This window comes from Leuciscus leuciscus (assembly GCF_965113295.1).
Source record: "Leuciscus leuciscus genome assembly, chromosome: 3".
Classification (NCBI taxonomy): domain Eukaryota; kingdom Metazoa; phylum Chordata; class Actinopteri; order Cypriniformes; family Leuciscidae; genus Leuciscus; species Leuciscus leuciscus.
In genome coordinates this window covers 42,205,451-42,219,257 of record NC_138727.1, presented here as the reverse complement: position 1 = coordinate 42,219,257, position 13,807 = coordinate 42,205,451, and the positions used below count along the sequence as shown (strand labels likewise).

Genomic DNA, 13,807 nt, shown 5'->3' with positions numbered 1-13,807 from the left:
TCTCTTCTAAATTCTCTATTATTTTTTCTATATATATTGTTTTTGTAATGAAGAAGAGTTATGAAGAGCAGCTGAATTGTAATTGAGAGAGAGAGAGAAAGAGTGTCACATCAAAAATGTGTTGATGACCAATATGTATGAAATTTGTATGTTCTATTCTGTCCTCAAAGCAATATATGTCTCTGAAATTAGGGTAACCAACTCCACACAAAAATACTACGCCTGTTGTTAGCAATGAATGTTCTAATCAGTAAAATATTCTGTTTTCTTATCATAAAGGTCAACGGTAGAAACCTGCTGTCTGTGGACTATGACCGCTCACTGCGCTCAGAGAAAATATATGATGACCATCGAAAGTTCCTTCTGAAGATCGTGTATGATGCCTCTGGTCATCCTACACTGTGGGTGCCCAGCAGTAAGCTTATGTCTGTCAACCTCACCTATTCCAACACTGGCCAGGTCACAAGCCTCCAGAGAGGACCCACAATTGAGAGGGTAGAATATGACAGCCAGGGACGCATAGTCTCCAGAACCTTTGCTGATGGCAAAACCTGGAGTTACACCTATTTGGACAAGGTGAGAATTGTGAATTTTTTAAACAGTAGCTAGGCCTCTTATACCAGAAGATTTTCTAGATTGTGTTGCATATGTGTTGTGTTATTTGTCTGAAATTTCCAAAGGTTATTTTGCAAGGAAGTTTAAAACGTCTCAATCAGAATTATAAAGATATAAATGGATTGACAGTGTTTGGAAAGTACTAAGTTCCTTGTGTTAAATTGTGCATGCACATACATTGGATACTCCAGCACAATTTTTTATGAACAACTGTAAGTCTAACCTATGTAAGGCTTGGCCTTAAGGGTAATGGTTTTTGGAGATTGGTAGTATGAATATTCCACTTTCCTTGAATGGAAGTGCAGCCTGGACAATCTGCATAATAATTATGTGTTTCACATAAGAATACTGGGTTGGAACAAAAAGTAAATAATGACAGAAAACTTAATTTCTGGTTGAACTGTTTCTTTGAGTTCAAGGTGTCCACAATCCGCCATCATAACTGAGATTTTCTGATGGTTACTCCCTTTGAAGTGGTTTTCCTGAAGCACACTATTTTCACTGTGTCAGCAGTACAAACATGAAGAAATAGCTATACTACAATAACTAGTGGGGCAACGGATCACAAAAAACTCACAATTCGGATCATTTAAGGTTTTTGAGCAATGGATCGGATGATTTTTCATCCGGGGGGTTGGGGGGTAAATGTAACTTTGCTTTATAACTTTGTAACTTAAATGTAATCATTTGGACGTGTTTTGTCTTGCCACTCTATGATGGTTAAATTTAGCAGTTAATCCACAAATCACATGCAACCGTGGGGCCTGGTCCGTACGGATCATGGATCAACTGCAATCTGTTGCACCCCTAACAAAGACCCCTAGTTATCTAAGAGTCAGAAATGTATGTGGGTGGTTTATAGACTTAAGAAACTGGTGTGTACAGAAAGGGGGAGAAACTGGATGTTGTGGATGTTTGTTGAGAGGAAATTTGCTTTGTAAAGTCTTTTATAGACAAAATGACAGTCTTAAAATGAGACTGCAGGGAAAACCCGTGGTTTGAGCTGAGCCTAATGATACCATAAAGATAGAGACAAAGAGTGATATGAAAAGAATAACTTGTACCCCAACCCTTCAAACTTGCAGGACATCCCAGCTTTTTTGCTGTTGTATGCTGTACACTTTTGTTTATGCACTTTTAATTATAAAAAAAATATTTTTTACAGAGTTCCAGTTAGATAAAAAGTGAGTTTCCCTTAAGAGAGCACTCAGCCACAACCACAAAAGTTTTGTGGCAAGAAAAACCATGGTGTGCAAATGTGTAGATTAAATATGCATGGATAGTCTGTCTTTCCGTCGCCTGCCACATGCGCAGGTAGCGTGACCAGTGAGAGGATATCAAACATACGCCACCAGCAGTGCCTAGGGAACTAGAATAATGTCTGTCCAAGTATGGTTGACAAGGTGAAGGCTTCTCAAAGGTAGACACCTCCTGTAGCAATTCCCCAAGGTGGAGAGGCCTCTAAGGATATCCCTCAAAATCTGCAGACGTCAGTCTGTGTGCTTATTTTACCAAGCAAGACATGAATATAAGTGGAGTGATGCTGTAGCTCTGAATGCCACAGTCTCAGATCCATTCAACGAAAGGGTCTGGGGATGTCCGTACTTAAGCCCCACAGCATGAAACACTTATTTATCATCCTTTGCTTCAACTCACCTCTCACATTGTCCAACAAGACCCAAAACAGGCACAGAATAAACATGAGGCCTCCATCATTCAAAACTCAAAGACATCTTGCTGACTTGTTTGTTTACCTCAAGCTTCCAGCTTAGCATACAGATGCATTTAAAAACCCTTTTTATTGATGCCCCAGTTCCACAATATTCAGAGCACGAAAACCGTTTTCAACCCACCTTATTGAGATAAGTATGGGCACATCATGAGGCTAAAGCCTCATATTTATGCAGCAACAGACCTGCATTTAGAAGCTTGAGGGTCAAGGAGAACTCAATTAGGCAAAGAACTAATCACTAAATGGAGCGTTAATACCTGTTTTTACACACGATTTGTATTTTAATAGCATGTAAGAAAAGCATGAAAGAGTAATTGTTTAGGTTAATTTCTCCTCTCTCCCACCTTTTGATTTACAGTCCATGGTGCTGCTATTACACAGCCAGCGGCAGTACATTTTTGATTACGATCTGCAGGATCGACTCTCTGCTATCACTATGCCAAGTGTGGCCCGTCACACCATGCAAACTATCCGCTCTGTTGGTTACTACCGCAACATCTACAATCCACCTGAAAGTAATGCCTCAGTTACGGTGGACTACAGTGAGGATGGCCAGCTCTTGCGGGTGGCACACCTGGGCACTGGTCGGCGTGTCCTCTATAAGTACCGGAGACAGAACAAGTTGTCCGAGATCTTATACGACAGCACACGGGTCAGCTTCACCTATGATGAGACAGCAGGTGTGCTGAAAACGGTCAACCTTCAGAGTGAGGGTTTCATTTGTTCTATCAGATATCGACAGATAGGTCCTCTGGTGGACCGGCAGATATTCCGCTTCAGTGAGGATGGCATGGTTAATGCCCGCTTTGACTACACCTATGACAATAGCTTCCGAGTCACCAGCATGCAAGGAGTCATCAACGAGACCCCTCTTCCTATAGACCTTTATCAGTTTGACGACATCTCTGGCAAGGTAGAGCAGTTTGGGAAATTTGGAGTAATCTATTATGATATTAATCAGATTATATCAACAGCTGTAATGACCTATACAAAGCACTTTGACGTACATGGCCGCATCAAGGAGATTCAGTACGAGATCTTCCGCTCCCTCATGTACTGGATCACCATCCAGTATGACAACATGGGCCGTGTCACCAAAAGGGAAATAAAGATTGGCCCTTTCGCCAACACCACCAAATATGGCTATGAGTATGATGTGGACGGGCAGCTGCAGACAGTCTACCTAAATGAAAAAATGATGTGGCGGTATAATTATGACCTGAATGGCAACTTACACCTGCTGAACCCTGGCAACAGTGCACGACTCACTCCCCTCCGCTATGATCTACGAGACCGCATCACACGGCTGGGCGATGTGCAGTATCGAATGGATGAAGATGGCTTTCTGCGGCAAAGGGGTGCAGAGATCTTTGAGTACAACTCCAAAGGGCTCTTGGTTCGGGTGCATAGTAAAGCCAGTAGCTGGACCATCCAGTACCGCTATGATGGGCTAGGAAGACGCCTGGCCTCTCGTAATAGCCTGGGTCAGCACCTTCAGTTCTTTTATGCGGACCTCAACTACCCAACACGCATCACCCATGTGTACAACCACTCAAGCTCTGAAATTACCTCGCTCTACTATGACCTACAAGGCCATCTGTTTGCCATGGAGATCAGCAGTGGTGAGGAGTTTTACATCGCTTGTGACAACACAGGAACACCACTTGCTGTATTCAGCAGCAATGGGCTTCTCCTCAAGCAGGTGCAATATACTGCTTATGGAGAGATCTACTTTGACTCTAACCCTGACTTCCAGTTGGTTATTGGATTCCATGGTGGCCTATATGACCCTTTAACAAGATTGCTGCACTTTGGAGAGCGAGACTATGACATTCAAGCAGGCCGTTGGACCACCCCAGATATTAGCACCTGGACCAGGGTGGGTAAAGACCCAGCTCCCTTCAACTTGTACATGTTCCGCAATAATAATCCCATCAGCAAGGTGCATGAAGTCAAGGAGTATGTTACAGGTAAGAGAGGGCCCTTCTGGCATGCTGTATTGGTGTTTTGTTTGTGCAACCATAATTTTAATTAGTTTAATTGATTAGGGTTTTTAGTTTTATTTTACAATGTCTGTTCTTTATTTTATAGATGTCAACATCTGGCTTGTGACATTTGGCTTTCATCTGCATAATGTCATCCCAGGATTTCCCATCCCTAAATTTGACCTCACCCAACCCTCACTGGAAATGAGGAAGAGTCAACTATGGGATGACCTACCGGTATGCCATCTAATACATTTTTCCCTTATGAATCTTATGAATATGTTTGACTTTCTCTGTCCTACATAAACTACTTGGCTGGATCTTTTTTAAATTTGCTATTTTAGTTTAAAAGAACACGATAAAAAACAAAGTCATTTAATTTGTATCATTCAAGTTCAAACTCATTCTCAAGAAAAATTATTTTAATTATGTAATGTGTTTTGTCTTTTTCTGCCAACTTTAGTCCATCTCAGGGGTCCAGCAGGAGGTTATGAGGCAGGCCAAGGCTTTCCTATCTTTTGAGAGGATGCCAGAGATCCAGTTAAGCCGACGACGTTCAAGCCGGGAAAAACCTTGGCTGTGGTTCGCCACAGTCAAATCCCTCATTGGTAAAGGTGTGATGCTTGCCATTACCAGTAAAGGCCAGGTGGCCACTAACGCACTGAACATAGCAAATGAGGACTGCATTAAAGTGGCCACTGTCCTCAACAATGCCTTCTATCTAGAGGACCTGCACTTCACAGTGGAAGGCCGCGACACGCACTACTTTATAAAGACCAGCCTGCCCGAGAGTGACCTGGGCGCCCTGCGACTCACTAGCGGTCGCAAGAGTCTAGAGAATGGAGTCAACGTAACAGTGTCACAGTCCACGACCGTGGTCAATGGGCGGACACGTCGCTTTGCAGATGTGGAGTTGCAGTATGGCGCATTGGCTCTGCATGTGCGCTATGGCATGACACTGGACGAGGAGAAGGCACGTGTCTTAGAGCAGGCCCGCCAAAGAGCACTGTCAAGTGCATGGGCGCGGGAGCAGCAGCGTGTGCGTGATGGGGAGGAGGGAGTGCGTCTTTGGACAGAGGGGGAGAAGAGGCAGTTGCTCAGCTCTGGGAAGGTGCTGGGTTATGACGGCTACTATGTACTATCAGTGGAGCAGTACCCTGAACTGGCCGACAGTGCCAACAATATCCAGTTCCTGAGGCAGAGCGAGATTGGGAAGAGGTAACAGTCTGCACAGCACAGGCTGTTCAACAGACTACTGCCCCTCTTCTCCCCAAGCTCCTCTCTCCTGTGTACACACTCCCAGAACTCCTATCCCAGAGACTTAAGGGAAAGGGTTTATGTCAGAGAAGTGAGGAGTTGTGCCTAAGTGCCACACACACACTGCAATTATACAAAAAAGAAACTTGAGGCACTTCCTCTCATTGACTGAACCACACCCCCATCTACATATTTGTCCACATTATTGCATTGAATGGATAATGGACTCTCTAAGAGAGCAACCCAAGAAAAAAAAACTCAGTTATGATTTGTTTTTGTCTTCTTTTTTTTTGTTGCTTTTTTATATAAAACCTTAAAGGTGACATGGTCAGTGATAAAATAGAGGAAAAAAAGCAAATGTGTTTACATGCAAAGACCACTGCACCCAGATGAACTAATATAATGTCTTTTTTCGCAAGACAGTGACTAATTCAGTGGTTCAAACTGTCCTGGGCATCCTTGTTTTCAGCAAAATTTTGTCAACTAGTGAGGACTGAGGTTTCAGACTGTGAGCTAGTTGATCGTTTCTCTTCTGCTTTGATTTTGTTAAGGGACACAGTTGTGGTTCATATAATCAAATCTGAGTGTACAATCTCATTCCTGAACCAACCCAAGTGGTGAATAGAGCGGAAACTGACAGAACAAAATATATAAATATATATCTCATAACTGACCGGTACTTTGACAAGAGATGTTAGAATATCTTTATGGATTTTTTTTTTATTAAAAAAATTTCACTTATCCGTACAATATTAGTCGCAGAGAAAGTAATTTATGTACAGTGTTTATACATAAAAATAAAATCTTACAAATATTGAGACTTTTTCGTCTTGTCATGCATTACTGTTTATACTCATGAATTTTAAGATTTTATCTTATCAAAATTTGTGGTAATGCTAATTGAAATAAAATCAGCTGTACTGTGTCATTGAATCCTCAACATTGTTTTTCTTCTCTTTCCATCCTCTGAAACTGATTGTTGCCATTTTTTCTTTTTATTTCTCTCTTTTTCAGATTGTCTAAATATGTTCAGAGATTTCATGCTGTTGCTGCAGCTGTAATCAACAATAGGTTTAGAGTAGCTGTCAGATGTGGTTTGAGTAAATACTACAATCGAATACTAAAAACCCAACAAGGGTTTAGTAATTTGCCAGAAATTATCTAAATTGTTCCTTTACAGTAATGTCATGGTAATGGTATCGTTCTGTCTTTAATTGGAATGCATTTCAAGCTTAAAGTGTCCCTTTCTGTCCAGAGATACAACTTCAAGCTATAGCCTCGCTTTCTATACAGAGATATAGTTTTTTCAGAAAGTTTCCTTTTTAATGTTTTAGATATATTCACACTAGTATTAATGTCTATTGCCACTGGCAGCATAGGGCGAAAAAAAACTTCCAAGGAGTTTATATCCCTGCATTTTAACCAAGACTAAAATTTCCCTAGACATGAAGAAAGCTCAAACTCTCTTGAATCAAAAGGGACATTAGAGAGTAGACAGAGTGTGGCTTTTTCCAGTGAACACAGATATTGTAACTTACATAAGTTCTAAAGATAGATGAATTTAGAAATTTAGGGTGTGTTCACACTTGGCAAGTTTGGCTTGATTAAAACGAACTGTGTGATTGCTCTGTTAGAGCAGTTCATTTGAATAAAGCCCCTTTCACACAGAGATTCCGGAAAATACACGGATAATGTGTACCGGGATTTGTCCCGGGATCGTTTGATTTTGGTTCATTCACACTGCCAGTGATTTTCCGGAATCTGTATGTTCACATACATCCCGTAAAGACACGTGACGTCAGGATGTGTTGTAGAAAGGCCAGTCTAATCTTCCGCTACCGCTCTTTCCATTTTAGTCCAAACAAACTGAGAGAACTGAACTACAAGTGTGAACACAGCCTGAAAGAGCACCAAATATGAAGTGAACAGTTACCTAAAAAAGATTTTCATCATGACCCACATGAACGAGATTGATTTAGGATTTATTTTACTTTTAAACATTTGACCAATGAGTTCATCTGAGAGCACCACAAACATTAAAGTGATCAGAAGTCAACCCAAAAGGGAAAAACAATATTAATTTGTATGCCTAAATGGACTGCCTCCTTCTTCAGATACTGTTTTTGTAAAGGCTTTTTAAAGATTGTATAAAATAAAATGTTCTGACTAATGAATGAGAAAATATTGTTTCCATTTTAGTTTGTTGTTTTCCTATGACAAGTTTTTTAATCAATCATGTAATTGTACGGTGGAGCATATTTTTCTATTCATGTGTGAATTGAGGTCTGAAGGAGAGATTACCCACCTGTGGGCCTGTGAGGTTTTGTTTGGGATTCTCAGTTACTGACTGATCGGGAGGGTCTCAGCTCATTGTTAGGGTGAACTTTTCCCTCTGGAAAAAAAGGTGAGCACTTAATTAAAACACTAGTAATAACAGAACAAGAACCACTGCAATATTAAGAAAAAAAAAAGTGTTTGCCTTAAAAGGTCTACACAGATTCTCTGAGTTTCTCTGCAATACAGTAATGTTGTTTGTTGGCATAAGGAATGGCCGCTGTACTCAGGAGTCCTTCAATCAGTGTGTACGAACAAATTCCAATTTTGTTTGTCAACATAGTCAAAGTATTCTTATTAAAACCCAGAACTAGCTTAACAGAGGCGGATTTGGGAAAAACATGTTACTGAGTAGCGGTGAGGATATAAATGTATGTGAGAGGAGAAGTGAGAAAAGAAAAGGTCCTGATATGTTTGCTAGTGATTGCATGCATACAGTGTAAACTCAACGAATCAAAGAAAGGTCACATTTTTCTCTTGCAGCATATTAGTGCCAATATGTACATGGTCTGTTTTGATATTTCTTTGCACTACAATGTATATGTTAAAGATGATGCCTCTACATTATACATTATTGCAGTCGTCACATCTCTGGTCGGATCTGAGGGAAGATTGTAAAAAAAAACTGGTTATTTTTCCTAAATTAAAAGGAAAGATGCCTGTACAGAAAATCATCGGTATTTAATTTATAACTTTTGAATAAATGCCATTGTTATCACACAGTTCAGTCACTTAACAGTAATGTTTTCTCATATCGGATTTGATGTGGGATTTGGTTAACCTAAAAGATGTGCATTGTCTGACTGAATTTGTCTGAGTACTGAACATTTGAAAATGCTGTGTGTGATTAGCTTTGTTGCTACTGCGACAAAACAACCATTGTTTTTTTTTTATTACGTTGTTTTTTGAACATTCTCTACATTTTGTGTATTTTGTATTATCTGTTATTCCAAACAAATACTACAAACTGAAGTGATTTTACCTGTAAATTCAATAACTTATCTTACAATCTCTCGTTTGTAATGAGGATTTAGAGGAAGTTGTATAATGATGTTATGTTATTTGTTTTTGCTCAATTTTGCTTTTGTATTGTTTTATAGCCATGCGGCATCTCGAAAAAGGCTCATGATTTCCATTTGATAGACACGTCTGTTTAGAGTGCAATTAAAGTGCAATTTTGATGTAATCTAAACTAGATCACTGCTGGATTCATTACCTTTTATCTTCAACATGTTTAATGCTCCACAGAGATCAATCATAAAAATAAAATGTAATATTCAAAATGGTTGTGTATTTATTAGTCCATTTCACAAATGTGACCACATTCATATCTTACCCATTTAGCCAGACAGCAGAAGAATGCAATAGAGCAGTTGTTCTCTAACTGTGGGTGGTACACAGTGTGGCCCTGGAAATGTACACTATTAAAAAATAATAACAACAATTTACACTTTTTTTTTTTTTTGATCTAATGTCTTGTTACTATTGTGGTGTATGTGTGTTTTTTAGATGCTAGGGATTTTACAGATCAGCAAAGGGCCAATCAAGAAATCGATGAGCAGGGATATTGATTTATCAAAATTTGGCATTAGGCTATTCATTCTGTCATTTACTCATGTCATTCCAAATCTGTATGACTTTCTTTATTTCTGCAAAATACAAAATATATTTTTAATTTCTACATTTGCTATAAAAAAAAAATAGAACGAACATTGTTGGTGACTAGGTGATGCTTTGTTCTGAGTTGACTGAAAGCGGTACTTGGCCTGAAATGTTTGAGAATTCACCGAAACTGAATATCAGTTTTATATCCATAACAGAACAGATAAAACAGAAATTAAAATAAATAAATAGATAACGTACTGTCATTATCACAAAATAAACCTTGACAGGGTAATAAATATAAATGTTACAATGAAAGCATGTATGTGAAATCGTTATGAAATTGCTAATTTCATGGTTTCATGATTCCCTATAATTCATCAATTATCCATATGTTTCATAAATTCATTCTTATGAAGCAGAGAGCCTTCAGCATTTGGGCCAGAAGACAAGTTTCTGATTTTATGGGCAAAGGCACATTCCTTACTGCAGAGAAATAGCTTTGCTGGCCCTTTGCTGTTTTGAGAGCACCAGTCCAGATGTGTTTCCATAACAGTGTTTGAGGCTCTCAGTGGCATAGTGCTCTCAATCAGAGTGGGAGTGGGACGCCGTCCAAAAGGCCCCACGTCTCAAATGTGGTCGTGTTTCCAGCAGCTGCAGCTGCCGAACAGAAGACACAAAGCACACTTAGAGGATATGGGAAGGCTTGTCAAAAAAAACCCCTGACTGGTTGTAATGGGCTTTCCAGTCACTTCTGCTGCATGTCTTTAAGGCCAACCACATCTCTTTTGTTTGCCATTTATGAGAAGGTCTGAAGTGCTGAAACCAAGGCCACGTGGTGAAATGCCTTATAGGTGCTGTGTGTCTGTTTGCTCTCATCACTGGCGCTCCATTATACTCTCAAAGCAATCTTAACTGAACATCCAGCACAGGCTGTTCCTTGAGTGTGTGACAGACAAACGATATACAGCCTGTAGGCTGCTGCTAACCTTCTGATTTATTTTATGAATGCGAGTAAAACAAATCAGATGCTGTGTCGAGTAAAAACAAAAACATTGCTTACTGGATATCAAAAGTAAAAAAGTATAACTGGAAGTAGGGATGATCTGATACCATTGTTTCAGAACTGATCCGATTCCAATACCAAAAATTCAGAGTATCGGTCGATGCCGATACCGATTCGATGCAGCGCAGTTTTTTTAAATCATTGTAGAATTTCTACACCTCTGTGTGTGGAAATTATAATCACACTTTTATGTTAAACACAACCTCCTAAATATACAGACTACTTCATTATAAAGAAGAAAAAAACCAAATGAATGAAAAAATATTTATTCATAATCTATGACAAATATATATTATGAACTAGGTTAGTGGATAATTCAACAGCAAAAGTTATTCTAGAAAAATCATGAGTGCATAATTATTATTATGAAATCTAAATATTTAATTAATAAAAAATAAAAAAACATGTAGTGTGGAACAAATTAAAATGAATAAGCATAGCACTAAACCTGGTAAAATGTTACACAATGCTTGTATTGTTATAAAATACATGAATGAAAAACAAATTGCATAGAAGTAAATATATTTAAATTAAAGACATTTCTTTTAAACGTATAGCGTAGCTTTTTAATCAGGCAACAACATGTGATAGATAGGACAGAATAAGATAGGCTATGAATAATCTTTCATTGCGCAAAAGTATTATAATATGAAAGGTTCCAATACAGAGCGCCACAAAGCGCTTATGCGCATCCCGTGCGCAGAATGATCGCGCTTGAAGTAATATGGAGTCACAGCGCGCAGCACGCATTGAAAAGTTCAAAGCACAAAGGGAAGATATAAGGCATAGATATAAGTATATCTATGCTACAGTTTATTGAGCCTTTTCTTTGAACAGTTTTATATTTCAATTAATGTGCGCGTGTACAATTGTCTTTTCTACTCCCGTATCGTGATATTACAGACACCTGGTAGGCTGTACTGGTAGCAGGTAACATGATTTAGAAACAGTAATAAACTCCAGAAAGATAAAATACTTTTATGCAAAACCATAAACATTTATACAAATCATGTGTAATAATGGGAACATTGAATGATCTTGGAGAGCGTTTTACCGTGCTGACCGTTGTAACCGAACCGAAACGCGACAGTTTGAATGCTGAATGGAGGACGACAGACAAGAGTTTAATTTAAGACTGGATGCAAGAGTTTAATTGAACTTTTATTTAATGACTAAATAAAAGTTCGTGCAATACAGATGCACTATATTCATCTGTATATCATATTAAGCTATCGAATGGCTTCAGAAGACTTGGAATATAGTGCACGAAAACTTTAAGGGGCTTTATAATGTGTTTATGCCTTTTGTGGGACTTACCAAATAACGGAATAGTATGCACAATATTGGATTTGGATCGGTCCTGTCTGACTGATACCTGATCCGGCAAAGAATTGCAGTAGGCTATCGGAGCCGATACCGATACTAGTATTGGATCGGTGCATCCCTAGCTGCAAGCAGCGATGACAGGCCCAAGCACCGGCGCCACCACCCGATGACTTCTGGCTTCATGACAGTGCACGGTGGGCAATATGCATTTAAGCTAGTAAATATATAAGTGAAACAATCAGCCTAATCGGTTGAGTTACAGGAGTTAAAAACGGAGCAATAAAGCAACAGCAATAAAGTGAAAAAATAAAGTGTTTACAATATTCACATGAAACTCCAAAGTCTACTCGAAGTCTATTCGCACCATATGTAGGCTAGTAACTGAGAGCGGATCAATCAGAGATTATTAGTTCAAACAGAATCCCATAGAAAGTCCAAATGCACAATACTATAAATAAGAAATATGTCATTTGAGATGCCATTCAGTCTGGAAACTAACTGACTCTTCTACATATAAGACAGAGAACGCTTGTAAAAGATAATCCCAACTAGAGAACAAACATAATATGTTCAACATCTTCAACTTTATAGGCAGTTTTAGAGAATAGAGGCTTCTGGATCATTCTTTTGCTCCAGCTGTTTCACCCATTTCTTGTCTCTCCTCTGAAAACACTCTATGACCTCTCTCTCTAGTGTCTTCATGGTCATCTTTACAGATTCCTCAAACTTACAGAACTTAACTCTTTCCCTGCCATTGATGGAAATTTCCGTCATTAGTGAGACAACGCTTCCCCGCCATTGATGGAAATTTTCCAGCTTTCCGTTTTTTCACTGTTATTTGGAAGGGGGCACTATTAGGCATCTTCTGAAAGAGTACTGAATCTCCTGATTAAAACACAGGCGAAGAAGAAGCAGAAACAAGCGATATCATATGTAAGCAAGCATATGTAAAATAACGCGATCATCAACATTAAACAGCATATAAATTAAAACTGCCTTATGTTACTGAATGAAATGTCAACCCAGGACGAGGTATGGACTGTGCAAGCAATTAGAAATACACTTCATGGTTAAGATTACTTTAATCAGAGTCTTTCAAATCATTCTTCTGTGCACACTAGGGCAGAGCGATTAATTGCATTTGCGATAATATCGCGATATGATAAAACAATCTTTTTTTAACCACAAAGGCTGCGATTGCATCTCTAGTCACGTGACACACGAGAGTAAAGCAGTCTGCAGAGAAAGTATCAACCTGACATGCTACGCTGTACCTTGACCTGTTGTACTCAGGCTCGACAAAACCTGACCCTGCGGAATCTTTAGTGTCAAAGAGAAACAATGCATCAGTTGTGTGAGACTATTTTGGCTTTAAAAAAGTAGATGCTGCACAGCGTCAGAATAACGCAGTTCGTTGTTGTTATGAGAAGGAGGAGGCGGGAACCGGCGAACATATAAAGACTTTAATAATAAAATAAACAAATACAAAATAAAAGTAAAGGTAGCAGCCCCTCACGGACGACTGCTGCCACATATAACAAAAAATGCAAACATACAGTAGAGTCGCAGCGGAACTGAAAAAAACGTTTTTCGCTGCTACAACTGACATGTGGTCAAGCCATTCAGCGGAGAACTATCAGAGTCTTACGGTGCATTTCATTACTGAAGACTTCGACCTCAAAGCTCGCTGCCTTCAAACTGCCAACTTCCCAGAAGACCACACAGGAGAAAATATAGCAGCCGGCCTTAGAGAGGGGCTTGCCAGCTGGGATCTCCACGAGGAGAACCTTGTCTTGCACTACGACGGACAACACATCAGATATAATGAAGGCAGCACAACTTAATGAATGGACCAGGCTCCAGTGTTTCAGGCACAGATTGCATGTGTGA

General features: G+C 39.3%; 1 protein-coding gene across 14 annotated transcripts in view; it reads left to right on the top strand.

Moving 5' to 3' along the window:
- tenm3 (teneurin transmembrane protein 3) overlaps window positions 1-6,442 on the top strand; it is a 282,460-nt gene extending 276,018 nt beyond the window's left edge. For all 14 annotated transcript variants that reach the window (XM_082163193.1, XM_082163199.1, XM_082163186.1 and 11 more), the window contains 4 exons: window positions 280-576; window positions 2,706-4,317; window positions 4,439-4,569; window positions 4,796-6,442. In XM_082163193.1, the coding sequence (XP_082019319.1) occupies window positions 280-576; window positions 2,706-4,317; window positions 4,439-4,569; window positions 4,796-5,554 (2,799 nt within the window). In that variant the 3' untranslated portion in view covers window positions 5,555-6,442. The remainder of the gene's footprint in view (window positions 1-279; window positions 577-2,705; window positions 4,318-4,438; window positions 4,570-4,795) is intronic.
- The last annotated feature ends 7,365 nt before the right edge of the window (window positions 6,443-13,807 follow it).